We start from the raw sequence: 21684 nt of genomic DNA, 5'->3' as shown, positions 1-21684 counted from the left end.
CTCTCTATTCTGTTCCATTGATCTATGGGTCTGTTTTTGTGCCAGTACCATGCTGTCTTGATGATGACAGCTTTGTAATAGAGCTTGAAGTTCGGAATTTTGATGCCACCAACTTTGGCTTTCTTTTTCAATATCCCTTTGGCTATTCGAGGTCTTTTCTGGTTCCATATAAATTTTAGAATTATTTGTTCCATTTTTTTTGAAAAAGAAGGATGGTACTTTGATAAGAATTGCATTAAATGTGTAGATTGCTTTAGGTACCCGAGACATTTTCACAATATTTATTCTTCCAATCCAGGAACATGGAACAATTTTCCATTTCCTTGTGTCTTCCTCAATTTCTTTCATGAGTACTTTATAGTTTTCTGAGTATAGATTTTGTGTCTCTTTGGTTAGGTTTATTCCTAGGTATCTGATGGTTTGGGGTGCAATTGTAAATTGGTGTATGATTTTTGATACCTACAATAATAAGGGCATGTGTCATATGGAAGTATGCACATAAAACTATATAGTTTTATGATAAATAATTTGGGTATTATTAATGAGAAAAAAGATTATTTATTTTTAATCTATTACTTTTTAAAATATAAGAACACCTCTAAAGTGGTTGTTTTGCATACAGTAGGGAGATTAAAGATTTCATAGTTTTCAGAAAGTCTGTAATCATTTTTCCCCTAAAAATTGTTTACTTTTCAGCTTTCTGAAAGTAAGCTGAAGCAAGTTTTGTTTTTCACGAGATGTGATTAAAGGATCTTATGACTGAGACACAATTTAATAGTTGTTGGTTTGTCACTCTGAATTTACTGAAAGATACAGGGAGGATAGTCTGTTGTTCAGGTTTTGACAAAGTCAGTTGAATTTTCAATACTTCAGGACTTTTCACAGGACACGTGCGGACAATATAGTAATGGCACATTTACATGAATTGAAACTAAAGTGGTTCAATAAAACAGTATTATCCAAGTAATAATTGATGATCAATATGCTGAGTAGGACATACAAGAAATTAATTTGTGTTTGTTTGCATGATTGCCATATTTCGAAACCAGGTAGTGGGTATTGGAGAGGGCACGGATTGCATGGAGCACTGGGTGTGGTGCAAAAATAATGAATACTGTTACACTGGAAGAAAAAAAAAAAGAAACCCATTTAATGTTCAATATTTTAAAAATTGGTAATGATGTTTCATTACTCTATTTTTATACAGATTATAACTCCAATACCAACAAATCTCACAATTGTGACAGAATTTATCCTCATGGGATGTTCTACCAACAAAAATATATGCATTTTTCATTTAGTGCTCTTCTTTTTTATTTACTTCTGTGCTCTGATTGGCAATGTTCTCATCATCATGACCACAATTTTGGATCAGAATCTCCTCACCCCCATGTACTGTTTTTTTTGAAAAAATTATCTTTTGGGGATCTCTGACTCATTTCAGTCACCATTCCCAAACCTATTGCCAATTCATTGTCTCATAGTAACTCCATTTCATTCACTGGCTGTGTTGCCCAGGTCTTTATGTTGTTTTTTTCAGTGACTACAGAACTACACCTCCTTACGGTAATGTGCTTTGATCGTTATGCTGCCATATGCCATCCCCTGTACTATGAAATCATCATGAACAAAGACATGTGTGTTCAGTTGACAGCTGTATCATGGCTGGGTGGGGATCTGATTGCTCTGATGCACACAGTTGGTACCTTCTCCTTATCCTATTATGGGTCTAACATAATCCATCAGTTCTTTTGTGACATCCCCCAGTTACTGGCTATTTCTTGCTCAGAAAATTTAATGAGAGAAATTGTACCTATTCTCATTAGTGTGGTGTTGAATATCTGCTGTTTTATTTACATCATAATTTCCTGTGTGAACATCTTTTCCACTGTGAAAAAGATTCCATCAACAGGAGGTCAGTCAAAAGCATACTGTACTTGCCTTCGACATCTGATTGTAGTTGTATTATTTCTCTTCCCTGGCATCTTTGCTTATCTGAAACCAACTTCAAGTATTCCTTCCATTAGTGACCTTTTAATTTCTATATTCTACACAATGATGCCTCCAACCTTCAATCCCATTATATACAGTCTAAGAAATAATACCATAAAAATGTCACTGCAGAGGTTGTTCTTTTTTTTTTTTTTTGCATTTTCAATAAGTATCATGTACAATTTTACACACGTTATTTCTTAGTATTTTTCTTCATTTTTTTCTAGAACAGTTTTAGATTAAAACGTTGATAGCATATAAAGAAATTTTCTGTATAAAACTACACCCACAAATTAATAACCTTCCTGAGTAATAATATAAGTCATCAGAATCACATTTTTAAACAAATATATACCTCCACTGAAACCTTATAATTAATCCAAAGTTCATAGTTTACATTAGGGATTCCCTTAGTGTTTAACATGTATGGATTCAGAAAAACACATAATTACATACATTCATCATATAATGTTCCACAGAGCATTTGTACTACCCCAAAACTACATCATACCCTGCATTTTTTGGTCTCCTAACCCCCATCAGACCAGGTTTTCAATAATCATTTTATTGTCTCCATATTTTTGACTTTCCCAGAATGTCATGTAGCTGGAATCATACAATATACAATCTATTCAGATTGGCTTTTCTTGTTTAGTACTATACATTTAAATTTTCTCTATGTGATTTTGTGCCTAGATCATTTCCTTTTATTGCTGTATATTAGCCAATTTTCTTCATGTACCATAATTATTTACCCACTCATTTACAAATGAGCATCTTGATCCCCTCCAGATTTTGGCAACTAAAAATAAACCTGCTATAAACATCCTTCTGCAGTTTTATTAGTACATAGATATTCTTTGGATAAATATATAGGGGCATGGTTGTAGGATTGTGTGGTAAATTTAAATTCAGTTATTAAAGGTTTAATTCTAGTATACGTAACATAAACTGTTATATTAGTTTTAGGTGTACAATATAGTGATTCAACATTTCCATACATCATCCTGTGTTCATCACAACAAATGCATTCCTTAATCCCCATCACTTATTTCATCCATCTCCACCTCTGGTAACCATCAGTTTGTTCTCTATACTTGAGACATTTTCCTGGGTCAGCTGGGTGGCTCAGCGGGTTAAAACCTCTGCCTTTGGCTCAAGTCATGATCCCAGAGTTCTGGGATTGAGTCCCGCATTGGGCTTTCTGCTCAGCAGGGATCCTGCTTCCTTCTCTCTCTCTCTCTCTCTCTCTCTCTGCCTGCCTCTCGGCCTACTTCTGTTCTCTGTCAAATAAATAAATAAAATCTTTTAAAAAATAGTCTATTTCTTTTTTTTTTTCATTTTTTTCCTTTGCTCACTTGTTTGGTTTCTTAAGTTCTACATACTGATGAAATCATATGGTATTTTTTTCCTCAGACTGATCCATTTCACTTAGCATCTTACTTACTTTATCCATCCATGCCTTTGCAAATGGAAAAAATTCATTTTTTATGGTTGAATAATATTCTATTTCATATATGTATGTATATATATATATATATATATATATATATATATATATATATATATGCTACTTCTTACTTATCCATTCAGCTATTTGTTTTCATTTGGGTTGATTCCATATTTTGGCTTTTTTACAACATTATTTTTCACAGCATAGTTTTTTACAACATTATTTTGCAAATAATGTTGCAATAAACACAAGGGTGTATGTAATTCTTTGAATTTGTGTGTTTATATTTTGGGGGTAAATCCTCCAATAGTCCCATTACTAGATCATATGTAAGCCCTATTTTTAACTTTTTGAGGAACCTCCATAGTGTTTTCCAGAGTGGCTGCACCTGTTTATATTCCTACCAACAGTGTAAGAGGGTTATAATTACTACACATCCTTGCCAACACCTGTTGTTTCTTGTTTGTTGATTTTAGGCATTCTTTCAGATATGAGTTGATATTTCATTGTGGTTCTTTTTTTTTGAAGTTCTTGCATTTTCTGTTTTATTTTATTGTATTCTTTTATTCCATGTATTGTTTTATCCCATTTAATGAAAGAATTATTTTTTATTTTTTATAAACATATAATTTTATCCCCAGGGGTACAGGTCCGTGAATTGCCAGGTCCACACACCCCACAGCACTCACCAAAGCACACTCCCCCCAAATTTTCATAACCCCACCCCCTTTCTCCCAAACCCCTCCCCCCAGCAACCCTCAGTTTGTTTTGTGTGATTAAGAGTCAATTATGGTTTGTCTCCCTCCCAATCTCATCTTGTTTAATTTATTCTTCTCCTACCCACATAAGCCCCCATGTTGCATCACCACTCCCTCATATCAGGGAGATCATATGATAGTTGTCTTTCTCCACTTGACTTATTTCACTAAGCATGATACGCTCTAGAGCGTATCATTGTGGTTCTGATTTGCATGTCACAGTTGTTGAAAGGTGTTGGGTATCTTTTCATGTTTATGTTGGCCATCTAGAAATCTTCTGGGATAAATGACTATTCATGTCTTCTGCCCATTTTTTAGTTTATGTATTTTGGAAACTAACCCTTATCAGACATGTTATTTGAAATATCTTCTTCCATCACATAAGTTTCCTTTTAGATTTCTTTTTTTTACTTATCTTTTTTTATTTTCAGCATAACAGTGTTAATTAGTTTTGCACCACACCCAGTGCTCCATGCAATCAGTGCCCTCTATAATACCCACCACCTGGTTCCCCGACCTCCAACCTTCTGCCCTTTCAAAACCCTCAGATTGTTTTTTAGAGTACATAGTCTCTCATAGTTCTCCTCCCCTTCCAAATTCCCCCAACTCCCTTCTCCTCTCTATCTCCCCATGTCCTCCATTCTATTTGTTATTCTCCACAAATAAGTGAAACCATATGATAATTGACTCTCTCTGCTTGACTTATTTCACTCAGCATAAGCTCTTCCAGTCCTGTCCATGTTGCTACAAAAGTTGGGTATTCGTCCTTTCTGATGGAGGTATAATACTCCATAGTGTATGTGGACCACATCTTCCTTATCCATTCATCCGTTGAAGGGCATCTTGGTTCTTTCCACAGTTTGGCGACCGTGGCCATTGCTTCTATAAACATTGGGGTACAGATGGCCCTCCTTTTAGATTTCTTGACTGTCACCTTAACTGTGCAGAAGTTTTTATTTTTATGCTGACCCATAGTTTAGTTTTGCTTATTTCCCTTGACTCAGGGGACAAATGTATAAAAATTTTGCTGTGGCAGATGTAAGAGACATTACTGCATCTGCTATCTACTAGGAATTTTGTGGTTTCAGGTCTCACATTTAGCTCTTTAAGCCATTTTGAATTAATTTTGTTTATGGTGTAAAAAAGTGGTCTAGTTGCATTCTTTTGAATGTAGCTGCTTAATTTTCTCAATACCATTTGATCAAGAGACTATCTTTTTTTTCCCCAATGAATATATGCTTCTTCTTTGTTAACAATTATTGACCATATAATTGTAAGTGTATTTCTAGATTTCCTACTCTGTTCTATTGATGTATGATCCTATTTTTGTGCCACTGCCATACTATTTTTATTACTGCAAATTTGTAATATAACTTGAAGTCTGGAATTTTCACACCTCCACTTTGCTTTGCTTTTTCAAGAATGTTTGGGCTATTCAAAGTCTTCTGTGGTTCCATATAAATTTTAGAATCCTTTGTTCTAGTTCAGTGAAAAGTGCTGTGGATATATTGAGAGTGATTGCTTTAAATGTGAAGATTGTTTTGTATAGTGTAGATTTTTTTTCCTTTTTTAAATTTAATTTTATTTCTTCAGTGTTCCAAGATACATTGCTTTTTAAAATTTTTTTATTTATTTTTTTAAATTTATTTTCAGTGTTCCAGAATTCATTGTTTATGCACCACACCCAGTATTCCATGAAAGATGTGCCCTACCCAATACCCACCACCAGGGTCACCAAACCTCCCACTCACATCCCCTCCAAAACTCTCAGTTAGTTCCTCAGAGTCCACAGTCTTTCATGGTTTATCTCCCCTTCCAATTTTCCCCAACTCCCTTCTCTCCATCTTCCCATGTCCTCCATGATATTCCTTATGCTCCACAAATAAGCAAAACCATATGATAATTGACTCTCTCTGCTTGACTTATTTCACTCAGAATAATCTCTTTCAGTTCCATCCATGTTGATACAAAAGCTGGGTATTCATCCTTTCTGATGGAGGCATAGTACTCCATAGTATATATGGACCACATATTCTTTATCCATTGTCCATTGAAGAGCACCTTGGTTCTTTACACAGTTTGTTGGCTGTGGCCATTGCTGCTGTGAACACTGGGGTACAAATGACCCTTCTTTTTACTATATCTGTATACTTGGAGTAAATACCCAGTAGGACAATTGCAGGATCATAGGGAATCTCAATTTTTTAATTTCTTAAGGAATTTCCACACTGTTTTCCAAAGTGGCTGCACCAACTTGCATTTTCACCAACAGTGTAAGAGGGTTCCCCTTTCTCCATATCCTCTTCAACACACGTTGTTTACTGTCTCATTAATTTTGTGCATTCTAACTAGTGTAAGGTGATATCTCATTGTGGATTTAATTTGAATCTCCCTGATGGCTAGTGATGATGAACATTTTTTCATGTGTCTGATAGCCATGTGTATGTTGGAGAAGTGTCTGTTCATGCCCTCAGAAAGCTGCCAGGAAGTTTCAGATGTCAGAGCATGTCCATGTTCCATGGATATGTTCCCTGCAGTTCGCCCAGGTACAAAGGTAAGTGGGGGGAAATAAGGAAGAAGAGGAAAGGAGGTGTGAAGCAGTCAAGAGGTAGCCGTCCCCCTTGTCAAGGAAGCCTTGGATCGATGTCCATCGAGAAGAAGGAGAGGAGAATCCAGTGTTTTTGGCAGGCACGGGACTTCCAGGTTTGCCTAGAGCTGACAGGGGTCCCTGAAGAGAGCTGAGGTAGGTGTGTTGCATATCCGAACTGCTGATCTGGAGGTTGGAACCCCGAGGAGCCGAGATGAGGATGGTGGTCAGGTGGCGCATCATGCTCTGGGGGGCATCAGAACGTGGGTGAGGAGACTCATGCGGACACGACATTTTGCACTGACTCTGATGCCCCCGTGCAGGTCCCCACAGACTGGTTACCGGCTAGGTGGCTGGTGGACTCCTACGGTGTGACTTCAGGTTTCCCAATCCAGAGAGTTTGCAAGACAGGCCCCTGTCAAAGGAATCTGGAAAACACGACTTAAGATTAGGGTGATGGACACAGGGTATGGCTGCACCAATCTGTCAGTGTTCTGTGGCTAGGATTTCGACTACAATGTTTAATAAAAATAATGAGATGAACATTCTTATCTTATTCCTGACTTAGAAGAAAGGCTCTCAGTTTTTCCCAGATGAGTAATGATCGCAGTAATGTTGTCATTGATGGACTTTATCATGTTGAGGTATGTTCCCTCTAAACATACTTTGTTGAGGTCTTTTATAATAAAAGTTGTTGAAATTTGTCAAATGTTCTTTCCATGTCTATTAATATTATGGTATTTTTTAACCCTTTCTCTCATTGATGTAATGTAACAGGTTGATTGATTTATAAATATTAAACCAATCTTGTATCTCAGGAATAAATCCTACATGAATGAATTTTTAATGTATTGTTGGATTTTAATGTATCATTTCCTAGTATTTTGTTGAAGATTTTTGTTTCTCTTTTTATTTGAGATATTACCCTGTAGTTCTCTTTTCAGGGGTGTTTTTATCTGCTTTTATAATCAGGGTGATACTGGCTTCATGGAATGAATTCACAAATTTTCCATTCTATTCTATTTTTTTGGAATAGTTTAAGAAGAATAGGTAATAATTCTTCTTTAAGAGTTTGAGCCAAGGTAACCTTCAACAGACAAATAGATAAAGAAGATATGGTCCATATATGCAATGTAATATTATGCGTCCATCAGAAAGACTAAATATCCAACTTTTATATCAACATGAACAGGACTTAAGGAGATTATGTTGAGTGAAATAAGTCAAGCAGAGAGAGTCAATTTTCATATGGTCTCACTTACTTGTGGAGCAAAAGGAATAACATGGAAGGCATTAGGAGAAGGATAGGAAACGTGAATTGGGAGAAATCAGAAGTGGAGATGAACCATGAGATACTGTGGACTCTAAGAAACAAACTGAGGGTTTTGGAGTGGAGAAGGGGGAGGTTAGGTGAGTCTGGTGGTGGGTATTTAGGAGGGAACTTATTTCATGGATCACTGGTTGTTGTGCATAAACAATGTGTCTTGGAGCACTGAAAAAATAAAAGTAAATTAAAAGCATGTTTGATAAAATTTGCCAGTGAAAATCTCTGGTCCTGGATATTGTTTGTTGGGAGTTTTTGATTATTAACTCATTCTTATTGGTAATTGGCCTGTTTGTATTTTCTATTTATTGCTGATTCAGTTTTCATAGTTTATATGTTTTTAGAAATTTATCCATTTCATCTAACTTGACCAAGCTTTTGACATACAGTTTTTTATTCTCTTATAAATCTTTGTACTTCTATGGAGTCATTTATTATTTCTTCTCTTTCATTTTGTGATTTTGTCTATTTTAGTCCTTTAAATTTCTTTATTTGATTTTATTAATTAATTTTTTTATGAGACTGGCTAGAGATTTATCAATTTTGTTTGACCTTTTCAAAAATCAGCTCCTGATTTAGTCTGTTCTATTTTGGGGAGGAGGAGTTGTATTCTTTTTAATGCTCCAATTTTTATTATAGCCTTTTTGTTGTTGTTGTTATTTGTGCTCTAACCTTTATTATTTTTTCTTTGTTCGTTTTTTCTATTTGTTTGTTGTTTTTCTGTTCCTTTTCTAGATCCCACAGACATAAGGTTACGTTGTTTGTGATTTTTCTCTCTCCTTCAGGTAGGCTTGTATTACTATAAACTTCTCTCTTAGAGCTGCTTTTGCTGCATTCCAAAGGTTTAGGACGATGGTGTCTTTATTTTCATTCTTTCACATGCTTTTTTATTTTTTTATTTTTTTTTTAAATTTCCTGCTTAAAATATTCATTCTTTAGTAGCATGTTGTTTAACTTCCATATGTTCATGCTCTTTTCATCTTTTTTTCTTATGGTCAATTTCTAGTTTCATAGTATTGTAGTCAGTAGAGATGTAGGGTATAAATTCAATATTTTAAAAATATTTTATTTATTTATTAGAGAGAGAGAAAGAGACAGCACAAACCGGGGTGGGCAGAGGGAGAAGCAGACTTCCTGCTGAGCAAGAAGCCCAATGTGGGGCTCAATCCCAAGAACCTGAGATCATGAACTGAACTAAGGCAGATGCTTAATTGACTAAGCCTCCAGGGCACACTAGACTTCAATCTTTTTTTTTTTTTAATTTGTTGAGTATTGTCTTGCATCCTCATATGTGATTTATACTGAAAAAATGATCTTTAAGTATTGAAAAAATGCATAGACTGCTGGGTTTTTTGTTTGTTTGTTTGTTTAATTAATTTATTTTCAGCATAAAAGTATCATTATTTTTTCACCACACCCAGTGCTCTGTGCAATCAGTGCCCTCTATTATACCCACAAACTGATACTCCGACCTCCCACCCCCCTACCACTTCAAACCCCTCATATTGTTTTTCAGAGTTCATAGTCTCTCATGATTCACCTGCCCTTACAACTTACCCCAACCCACTTCTCTCTAACTCCCCATGTCCTCCATGCTATTTGTTATGCTCCACAAAAAAATGAAACCATATGATAATTCACTCTCTCTGCTTGACTTATTTCACTCAGCATAATCTCTTCCAGTCCCGTCCATTTTGCTACAAAAAGTGGGTATTCAACCTTTCTGATGGAGGCATAATACTCCATAGTGTATATGGACCACATCTTCCTTATCCATCCATCCATTGAGGGGCATCTTGGTTCTTTCCACAGTTTGGCGACCATGGCCATTGCTGCTATAAACATTGGGGTGCAAATGGCCCTTCTTTTCACTACATCTGTATTGTTGGGGTAAATACTCAGGAGTGCAATTGAGGGTCATAGGGAAATTATATTTTTAATTTCTTGAGGAATCTCCACACTGTTCCACAAAGAGGCTGCACCAACTTGCATTCCCACCAACAGTGGAACAGAGTTCCGCTGTCTCCGCATCCTCTCCAACACATGTTGTTTCCTGTCTTGCTAATTTTGGCCATTCTAACTGGTTTAAGGTGATATCTCATTGTGGATTTAATTTGAATCTCCCTGATGGATAGTGATGATGAACATTTTTTCATGTCTCTGATAGCCATTTGTATGTCTTTATTGGAGAAGTGTCTGTTAATAACTTCTGCCCATTTTTTGATATGATTGTCTGTTTTGTGTGTGTTGAGGTTGAGGAGATCTTTATAGATCCTGGATATCAACGTTTTGTCTTCACTGTCATTTTCAAATATCTTCTCCCATTCCGTGGGTTGCCACTTTGTTTTCTTGACTGTTTCCTTGGATATGCAGAAGCTTTTGATTTTGATGAAGTCCCAAAAGTTCATCTTCACTTTTGTTTCCTTTGCCTTTGGAGACATATTGTGAAAGAAGTTGCTCTGCTCCGGAACGCTCCCCTGCTCGGGGCCCTCCAGGTGGGCCGTGTCGTTTCCGCGTGTTTTCCGGGAGACTGGCCCCTGGGCGAGGAAGGACCCTGGGCTACCGAGAGCAGGGCGGACTGCAGGGCTGCCCAATGCCGGCCAATTCTCACGAGCATTCTGCCCAAACCAATCCTTTTTGGGCAGAACGCTTGTGAGAATTGGCCGGGAAACGCCCCTGCCGCCCCCCCCCCCCCCGCCCGGCCTGGCATTGAGAGGGCTCCCTTTCAAACCCCAACATGGAGTCCTCCATGAGGCAGACTGTGGCGAGGCCGACACCTGCTGATCCTTGGCCTGCGGGGTTCCCATCTCTGGCGCGGTACCATGGGGCCGGGCCCATCACAAAGCCCGGGCTTGAGCCCTCGCCTGCTTCCACAGCCTTCTGCTTCCAGGGTCCTGTCCCTCGTGGCCTCCATATCGGGATCTCTGAGTCCCATGGCCACGCATCTCCCTATCACGCCGGCGCTAATGCTTCCTTTCGGCGATTCGGACAACCCTTGGAGCAAGATAAACCTGCATGCCCACAATGAGGTCAGCCCCATCATTGGGCGCCCCATCTTCCTGAAAGACGGAGGTGCGCACGCGGCTGCCACCCTTCCTCCAACTCTGCTCCAGGATCGCTCCCCTGGGCCATAGCCCCAGGGTGGGCGCGTCATTTCCGCGTGTTTTCCTGGAGGTAGAAGCATGCCCTGGGCAGGAAAGGGCCCTGGGCCACGGAGAGCAGGGTCATCGACAGGGCTTCCTAACGCCGGCCAATTCTCACAAGCGTTCTGCCCAACCCGATCCCTGTTTGGGCAGAACGCTTGTGAGAATTGTCCGGAAAACACCCAGTGAACTTGCTTAGTGCGCCGCACGTACGTCTGCACGGACGCACCCCACCCCCCGGCCTGGCCCTGCATCGCGAGCGCTTGCGCAGGAACCTCGCCAGGAATCCCTCCACTAGGCAGGCTTCTGCGGAGGGTGGCCTCCTACTCCTCAGCCTGCGGGGTTCCCCTCCTTGGCGCTGTCCCATGGGGCCCGAGCTGCCCCGAGACTTGGCTCAAAATTTCGCCTGCTTCCCAGCCTTCCGCTTCCGGGGTCGGGTCCCTCGGTGCCTTCATCTGGGGAACCCTGAGTCCCACGGCCAAGCCTCCCCCTCCAACTCCGGCACAAACAGTGCATTTCAGCGCTTCAGACAAGCCTCGGAGAGAGAGAAATCTGCATGACCCAACTGAAGGCAACACCATCCTTAGGAGTCCCATCAGCCCAAAAATAGGGTGGTGCACGCCCTGCCACCACCCGGCCTTCAACTCTGCTCCGGGAATGCTCCCCTCCGCCAGTGGCCTGGCGTGGGCCGCGTCCTTTATGCGCCTTTTCCTGGCGGCGGCCCATGCCGGGTGTGAGAAAGGGCCCTGGGCCACGGAGAGCAGGACAGTCTGCAGGGCTGCCCAACGCCGGCCAATTCTCAGGAGAGTACTGCCCAAACCGGGACCGGTTTGGGCAGAACGCTCATGATAATGGTCTGGAAAACTCCCGGCGAACTCGCTTCAGGCGCTGCACATCTGCCAGGCCGTCCCCCTTTGCCTGGCACGGCATTGGCAGCAATCGCGAACGAACCCTGCCAGGAAGCCCTCTGCAAGGCAGGCTGCGGCGAGGCCGACGCCTCCTGTTGATTCTCGGCTTGCGGAGGTCCCCTCCCTGGCGCTGTCCCATGGGGGCGGCCCGACAGGAAGCCCGGGCTCAAAATTTCGCCTGCTTCCCAGCCCTCCGCTTCCAGGGTCTTATCCCTCGGTGCCTCCATCTTGGGAAGACTGAGTCCCGTGGCTTCACCTCCCCCTCCCACACCGACGCCAACTGTGCCTTTCAAAGCTTCCTGCAAGCATTGGAGCTGGAGAAATCTACATGCCATATCTGAGTCAGTCCCATCCTTGGGCGCCCCATCCGCCCTAAAGACAGAGGCATATGCCCGGCCACCACCCGTCCTTCAACTCTGCTCTGGGATCGCTCCCCTGCACCGGTTCCTCTGGGTGGGCCACGTAGTTTCTGCACATTTTCATTCTTCTACATAGAGCTGCTCAGTTTTCCCTGCACCAGTTATTGAAGAGCCTGTCTTTCTTCCACTGTATTATTTTCCTGCTTTCTTGAAGATTATTTGGCCATAGAGTTGATGGTCCATATCTGAGCACTCTACTGTGTTCCATTGGTCTATGGGTCTGTTTTTATGCCCGTCCCATGTTGTATTGGAGATCACAGCTTCATAGTAACCCTCAAAATCAGGCAACATGTGCTCCTCGTATTTTTTTTTTTTTCTTTTCAGCAATTCTTAGCAATAAGGGGTTGCTACTGATTCCACACAAATTTTAGGTTTGTGTTTGTTCCAGCTCTTTGAAAGATACCGGTGGAATTTTGATTGCAATGACATTAAATGGATCGATTGCTCTAGGCATTATAGAATTTTTAACAATATTTATTCCTCTGATCCATGAGAATGCAATGGTTTTCTGGCTTTTTGGTTTTCTTCCATTTCTCTCATGAGTGTTCACTAGTTCCTCGATGAAAAAACTTTTACCTCTTTGTTTCAGTTTATTCCCAGGTATCTTATGGTTTGGGTGCTGTAGTGCTTGGAATTGATTCTCTAATTTCCCTTTCTTTATTTGCATTCATAATGTAGAAGAAAGCCACTGATTTCTGCACCATGATTTTGTATCCTGCCATATTATTGAATTGATGTATGAGTTCTGGTAGTTTGGGGGTGGAGTCTTTGGGGTTTTCCATATCAAGTATGTCATCTGTGAGGAGAGATAGTTTGACTTCTTGGTTGCTAATTTGGATACATTTTATTTCTCTTTGTTGTCTGATGGCTGTTGCTAGAACTTCACATGCTATGTTGAACAAGAATCGTGAGAGTGGGCATCCTTGTCATGTTCCTGATTTGAAAGCAATGGCTGTCAGCTTTTACCCTTTGAGGATGGTATTGACTGTGGGTTTTTCAAAGAAACATTTTATGAGGTTGACGAATATTCCCTCTATCCCTATACTTTGTACCATTTTAGTCAGGGACGGATACTGGATTTTGCCAATGCTTTTTCTTCACCAATTGAGAGGAACATGTCGTTCTTCTCTCTTCACTTCTTCATTTGTTCTATGACATTGATTGATTTGTGAATGTCGAACCAAACTTGCCACCCAGGGATGGATCCTACTCGGTCATGGAGGATAAGAGTTTTAATGTGCTGTAGGTTCCTAAGAGCTTGAAGCTTGTTGAGAATCTTAGCATCCATATTCTTCAAAGATTTTGGTTTGAAATTCTTCTTTTTGGTGAGGAATTTGCCTGGTGTGTGGATCAGGGTAATCCTGGCTTCAAAAAAAGTATCTGGAAGTATTCCTTCTTCAAATTTTGGAAAAGCTTCAGGAGAAGAGGTGTTAGATCTTTTTTAACGTTTGGTAGAATTTTCTAGGACATTCTTCAGGTCCCGGGGTCTTGATTGTGGGAGGTTATTGATCACTGCTTTAATCCCGTTACGGGATAACAGTCTATTCAGGTTGTACATTTCTTCCTGGTTCTATTTTGGAATTTTACAGTTCTCTAGGAATGCATCCAGTTCACCTAAGTTGCTTAGCTTATTGGCATATACTTCTTTTTTTCCCCCAATTTCTTCCCAGTGTAACTGTACTCATTGTTTTTACACCACACCCAGAGCTCCATGCAATCCATGCCCTCTATATTACCCAAGATGTGTTTCCACAACCTCCCACGCCCTCTCTTTCAAGGCCCTCAGATTCTTTTTTTAATGTTGTATAGATTTTTTCATTAAATTTATTTTGAGCAAAACAGTATTCATTATTTTTTCACCACAGCCTGTGCTCCATACAATCCATTCCCTCTATAATATCCACCACCTGGTACCCCATCCTCTCCCCCCCCCCTGCCACTTCAAACCCCTCAGATTGTTTTTCAGACAAAGACCCTACCAACAAGGAAAATTTCACACCAATGTCACTGATGAATATAGATGCTAAGATTCTCAACAAGATCCTAGCAAACAGGACCCAACAGCACATTAAAAAGATGATCCAACATGACCAGGTGGGATTGATCACTGGCTTACAAGGATGGTTAAACGTTTGCAAATCAATCAATGTGAAAGAACAAATTAATATGAGAAGAGAGAAGAACCACATGGTCCTCTCAATTGATGTAGAAAAAGCATTTGAAAAAATCCAGCATCCATTCCTGATTAAAACGCTTCAAAGTGGGAGTCAAGATGGCGGAGAAGTAGCAGGCTGAGACTACTTCAGCTAGCCAGAGATCAGCTAGATAGCTTATCTAAAGATTGCAAACACCTGAAAATCCATCGGCAGATCGAAGAGAAGAAGAACAGCAATTCTGGAAACAGAAAAACCACCACTTTCTGAAAGGTAGGACCAGCGGAAAAATGAATACAAACCCACGGGAAGATAGACCCCGGGGGGAGGGTCCAGCTCCGGCAAGCGGCGGAGCAACCACGCACAAAATCAGGACTTTTAAAAGTCTGTTCCGCTGAGCGACATCGCTCCAGAGGCTACCCGGTGCAAAGCCCACACGGGGACAGTGTGGCCTCAGGTCCCTCAGGGTCACAGAAGGATCAGGGGTGTCTGAGTGTCGCAGAGCTTGCGGGTATTGGAACGGGAAAGCTGGCTACAGAGACAGAGCCGACAGTAAGCTCGCAGCTCGGGGTGACCTTGAACCGGTCACAGGCTCAGTGAGCTCGGAGCGCGGCCAGAGGTTAGGCAGACGGGAGTAACTGGGCGCTGTTCTCTGAGCGCACACTGAGGAGTGCGGCCCTGAGCTCTCGGCTCCTCCGGGCCTGAGGCCAGGAGGCCGCCATTTGTATTCCCGTCCTCCGGAACTCTAAGGAAAGCGCTCAGGGAACAAAAGCTCCTGAAAGCAAACCCAAGCGGATTACTCACCCCGGCCCCGGGTAAGGGCGGTGTAATTCCGCCTGGGGCAAAGACACTTGAGAATCACTACAACAGGCCCCTACCCCAGAAGATCAACAAGAAATCCAGCCGAGACCAAGTTCACCTACCAAAGAGTGCGGTTTCAATACCAAGGAGAGCAGCAGAATTCTAGAGGAGGAGAAAGCAAAGCACAGAACTCATGGCTTTTTCCCTGTGATTTTTTTTAGTCTTGCAGTTAATTTAATTTTTTTTCTTTTTCATTTTTTTTTTTTCTCGCCTTCGGGTAAAATTTTTCTTTTTTTTAACTGTTACCTTTTTCTTTTTCAACGATCTTTTACTAGTTTATCTAATATATATATATTTTCTTTTTTATATTTTTCTTAGGTGTTTTCTTTTTTTAAAATTCTTTTCTTTTTTTTTTTCTTTCTTCCTTTTTGAACATCTTTTTATACCCTTTCTCCAACCTCACGATTTTGGATCTATTCTAATTTGGTTAAAGCATATTATCCTGAAGTTGTGGCCACCCTTATAGTATTTTACTTGCCCCTTCATATACTCTTATCTGGACAAAATGACAAGACGGAAAAATTCAACACAAAAAAAAGAACAAGAGGCAGTACCAAAGGCTAGGGACCTAATCAATACAGACATTGGTAATATGTCAGATCTAGAGTTCAGAATGACAATTCTCAAGGTTCTAGCCAGGCTCGAAAAAGGAATGGAAGATATTAGAGAAACCCTCTCGAGAAATATAAAAGCCCTTTCTGGAGAAATAAAAGAACTAAAATCTAACCAAGTTGAAATCAAAAAAGCTATTAATGAGGTGCAATCAAAAATGGAGGCTCTCACTGCTAGGATAAATGAGGCAGAAGAAAGAATTAGTGATATAGAAGACCAAATGACCGAGAATAAAGAGCTGAGCAAAAGAGGGACAAACAGCTACTGGACAACGAGGGGAGAATTCGAGAGATAGGTGACACCATAAGACGAAACAACATTAGAATAATTGGGATTCCAGAAGAAGAAGAAAGAGAGAGGGAAGCAGAAGGTATACTAGAGAGAATTACTGGGGAGAATTTCCCCAATATGGCAAAGGGAACGAGCATCAAAATTCAGGAGGTTCAGAGAACGCCCCTCAAAATCAATAAGAATAGGCCCACACCCCGTCACCTAATAGTAAAATTTACAAGTCTTAGTGACAAAGAGAAAATCCTGAAAGCAGCCCGGGAAAAGAAGTCTGTAACATACAATGGTAAAAATATTAGATTGGCAGCTGACTTATCCACAGAGACCTGGCAGGCCAGAAAGAGCTGGCATGATATTTTCAGAGCACTAAATGAGAAAAACATGCAGCCCAGAATACTATATCCAGCTAGGCTATCATTGAAAATAGAAGGAGAGATTAAAAACTTCCAGGACAAACAACAACTGAAAGAATTTGCAAACACCAAACCAGCTCTACAGGAAATCTTGAAAGGGGTCCTCTATGCAAAGAGAGAGCCTACAAGTGGTAGATCAGAAAGGAACAGAGACCATGTACAGTAACAGTCACCTTACAGGCAATACAATGGCACTAAATTCATATCTCTCAATAGTTACCCTGAATGTGAATGGGCTAAATGCCCCTGTCAAAAGACACAGGGTATCAGAATGGATGAAAAAACAAAACCCATCTATATGTTGCCTCCAAGAAACTCATTTTAAGCCTGAAGACACCTCCAGATTTAAAGTGAGGGGGTGGAAAAGAATTTACCATGCTAATGGACATCAGAAGAAAGCAGGAGTGGCAATCCTTATATCAGATCAATTAGATTTTAAGCCAAAGACTATAATAAGAGATGAGGAAGGACACTATATCATACTCAAAGGGTCTGTCCAACAAGAAGATTTAACAATTTTAAATATCTATGCCCCCAACGTGGGAGCAACCAACTATATAAACCAATTAATAACAAAATCAAAGAAACACATCAACTATAATACAATAATAGTAGGGGACTTTAACACTCCCCTCACTGAAATGGACAGATTATCCAAGCAAAAGATCAGCAAGGAAATAAAGGCCTTAAACGACACACTGGACCAGATGGATATCACAGATATATTCAGAACATTTCATCCCAAAGCAACAGAATACACATTCTTCTCTAGTGCACATGGAACATTCTCCAGAATAGATCACATCCTCGGTCCTAAATCAGGACTCAACCGGTATCAAAAGATTGGGATCATTCCCTGCATATTTTCAGACCACAATGCTCTAAATCTAAAACTCAACCACAAAAGGAAGTTTTAAAAGAACCAAAATACATGGAGACTAAACAGCATCCTTCTAAAGAACGAATGGGTCAACCGGGAAATTAAAGAAGAATTGAAAAAAATCATGGAAACAAATGATAATGAAAATACAACGGTTCAAAATCTGTGGGACACAACAAAGGCAGTCCTGAGAGGAAAATATATAGCGGTACAAGCCTTTCTCAAGAAACAAGAAAGGTCTCAGGTACACAATCTAACCCTACACCTAAAGGAGCAGGAGAAAGAACAAGAAAGAAACCCTAAGCCTAGCAGGAGAAGAGAAATCATAAAGATCAGAGTAGAAATCAATGAAATAGAAACCAAAAAAAAAAAAAAAAAAAAAAAAAAACAGAACAAATCAAAGAATGTAAGAGCTGGTTCTTTGAAAGAATTAATAAAATTGATAAACCCCTGGCCCGAATTATCAAAAACAAAAGAGAAAGGACCCAAATAAATAAAATCATGAATGAAAGAGGAGAGATCACAACTAACACCAAAGAAATACAAACCATTATAAGAACATACTATGAGCAACTCTATGGCAATAAATTTGAAAATCTGGAAGAAATGGATGCATTCCTAGAAACATATAAACTACCACAACTGAACCAGGAAGAAATAGAAAGCCTGAACAGACCCATAACCAGTAAGGAGATTGAAACAGTCATTAAAAATCTCCAAACAAACAAAAGCCCAGGGCCAGACGGCTTCCCGGGGGAATTCTACCAAACATTTAAAGAAGAACTAATTCCTATTCTCCTGAAACTGTTCCAAAAAATAGAAATGGAAGGAAAACTTCCAAACTCATTTTATGAGGCCAGCATCACCTTGATCCCAAAACCAGACAAGGATCCCACCAAAGAAGAGAGCTATAGACCAATATCCTTGATGAACACAGATGCGAAAATACTCAACAAAATACTGTCCAATAGGATTCAAAAGTACATTAAAAAGATTATTCACCACGACCAAGTAGGATTTATTCCAGGGCTGCAAGGTTGGTTCAACATCCGCAAATCAGTCAATGTGATACAACACATCAATAAAAGAAAGAAGAAGAACCATATGATACTCTCAATAGATGCTGAAAAAGCATTTGACAAAGTACAGCATCCCTTCCTGATCAAAACTCTTCAAAGTGTATGGATAGAGGGCACATACCTCAATATCATCAAAGCCATCTATGAAAAACCCACCGCAAATATCATTCTCAATGGAGAAAAACTGAAAGCTTTTCCGCTAAGGTCAGGAACACGGCAGGGATGTCCATTATCACCACTGCTATTCAACATAGTACTAGAGGTCCTAGCCTCAGCAATCAGACAACAAAAGGAAATTAAAGGCATCCAAATCGCCAAAGAAGAAGTCAAATTATCACTCTTCGCAGATGATATGATACTATATGTGGAAAACCCAAAAGACTCCACTCCAAAACTGCTAGAACTTATACAGGAATTCAGTAAAGTGTCAGGATATAAAATCAATGCACAGAAATCAGTTGCATTTATCTACACCAACAACAAGACAGAAGAAAGAGAAATTAAGGAGTCAATCCCATTTACAATTGCATCCAAAACCATAAGATACCTAGGAATAAACCTAACCAAAGAGACACAGAATCTATACTCAGAAAACTATAAAGTACTCATGAAAGAAATTGAGGAATACACAAAGAAATGGAAAAATGTTCCATGCTCCTGGATTGGAAGAATAAATATTGTGAAAATGTCTCGGGTACCTAAAGCAATCTACACATTTAATGCAATTCCTATCAAAGTATCATCCATCTTTTTCAAAGAAATGGAACAATAATGCTAAAATTTATATGGAACCAGAAAAGACCTCGAATAGCCAAAGGGATATTAAAAAAGAAAGCCAACGTTGGTGGCATCACAATTCCGGACTTCAAGCTCTCTTACAATGCTGTCATCATCAAGACAGCATGGTACTGGCACAAAAACAGACCCATAGATCAATGGAACAGAATAGAGAGCCCAGAAATAGACCCTCAACTCTATGGTCAACTAATCTTCGACAAAGCAGGAAAGAATGTCCAATGGAAAAAAGACAGCCTCTTCAATAAGTGGTGCTGGGAAAATTGGACAGCCACATGCAGAAAAATGAAATTGGACCATTTCCTTACACCATACACGAAAATAGACTCAAAATGGATGAAGGACCTCAATGTGCGAAAGGAATCCATCAAAATCCTTGAGGAGAACACAGGCAGCAACCTCTTTGACCTCAGCCGCAGCACCATCTTCCTAGGAACAACGCCAAAGGCAAGGGAAGCAAGGGCAAAAATGAACTATTGGGACTTCATCAAGATCAAAAGCTTTTGCACATCAAAGGAAACAGTTCATAAAATCAAAAGACAACTGACAGAATGGGAGAAGATATTTGCAAACGACATATCAGATAAAGGACTAGTGTCCAGAATCTATAAAGAACTTAGCAAACTCAACACCCAAAGAACAAATAATCCAATCAAGAAATGGGCAGAGGACATGAACAGATATTTCTGCAAAGAAGACATCCAGATGGCCAACAAACACATGAAAAAGTGCTCCATATCACTCAGCATCAGGGAAATACAAATCAAAACCACAATGTGATATCACCTCACACCAGTCAGAATGGCTTAAATCAACAAGTTAGGAAATCACAGATGCTGGAGAGGATGCGAAGAAAGGGGAACCCTCCTACACTGTTGGTGGGAATGCAAGATGGTGCAACCTCTCTGGAAAACAGCATGGAGGTTCCTCAAAATGTTGAAAATAGAACTGCCCTATGACCCAGCAATTGCACTATTGGGTATTTACCCTAAAGATACAAACGGAGTGATCCAAAGGGGCACATGCACCCGAATGTTTATAGCAGCAATGTCCACAATAGCCAAACTATGGAAAGAACCTAGATGTCCATCAACAGATGAATGGATCAAGATGTGGTATATATACACAATTTAATATTATGCAGCCATCAAAATAAATGAAATCTTGCCATTTGCGACAACATGGATGGAACTAGAGCGTATCATGCTTAGCGAGATAACTCAAGCGGAGAAAGACAACTATCATATGATCTCCCTGATATGAGGAAGTGGTGATGTAACATGGGGGCTTAAGTGGGTAGGAGAAGAATAAATGAAAGAAGATGGGATTGGGAAGGAGACAAACCATAAGTGACTCTTAATCTCACAAAACAAACTGAGGGTTGCTGGGGGGAGGGGGTTTGGGAGAAGGGGGTGGGATTATGGACCTTGGGGAGGGTATGTGCTTTGGTGAGTGTTGTGAAGTGTGTAAACCTGGTGATTCACAGACCTGTACCCCTGGGGATAAAAATATATGCTTATAAAAAATAAAAAATAATTAAAAAAAAATAAAACGCTTCAAAGTATAGGGTTAGAGGGAACATTCCTGAACTTCATCAAATCTATCTATGAAATAACCACAGCAAATATCATCCTCAATGGGAAAAAGCTTGCAGCATTCCCGTTGAGATCAGGAACAAGACAAGGATGTCCACTTATACCCCTCTTGTTCAACATACAATTAGAAGTCCTAGCAACAGGAATCAGATAACAAAGAGAAATAAAAAGTGCCCTCAGATTCTTTTTCAGAGTCCATAGTCTCTTATGGTTTCCCTCCCCTTCCAATTTCCCACGACTCCCTTCTCCTCTCCATCTCCTCTTTTCCTTCATGGTATTTGTTATTCTCCACACATAAGTGAAACCATATGATAATTGCCCCTCTCTGCTTGATTTATTTCACTCAGGAGAATCTCTTCCAGTCCTGTCCACATTGCTACCAAATTTGGGTATTCCTGCTTTGTGAATGCAGGCATAATACTCC

General features: G+C 40.1%; 1 protein-coding gene across 1 annotated transcript; it reads left to right on the top strand.

Annotated features, from left to right (window-relative positions):
- The first annotated feature begins 1177 nt into the window (after positions 1 to 1177).
- Positions 1178 to 12506, top strand: LOC131831253 (olfactory receptor 14A16-like). Its single transcript, XM_059173406.1, is given in 4 exon segments — positions 1178 to 1396; positions 1399 to 2126; positions 11005 to 11186; positions 12061 to 12506. Coding segments are annotated over 4 exon segments (1575 nt in total).
- The last annotated feature ends 9178 nt before the right edge of the window (positions 12507 to 21684 follow it).

The sequence above is a fragment of the Mustela lutreola genome, chromosome 5 (assembly GCF_030435805.1).
Source record: "Mustela lutreola isolate mMusLut2 chromosome 5, mMusLut2.pri, whole genome shotgun sequence".
Taxonomy (NCBI): domain Eukaryota; kingdom Metazoa; phylum Chordata; class Mammalia; order Carnivora; family Mustelidae; genus Mustela; species Mustela lutreola.
The sequence above is the reverse complement of the archived record's forward strand: the minus strand, read 5'-3'. Positions and strand labels throughout refer to the sequence as shown.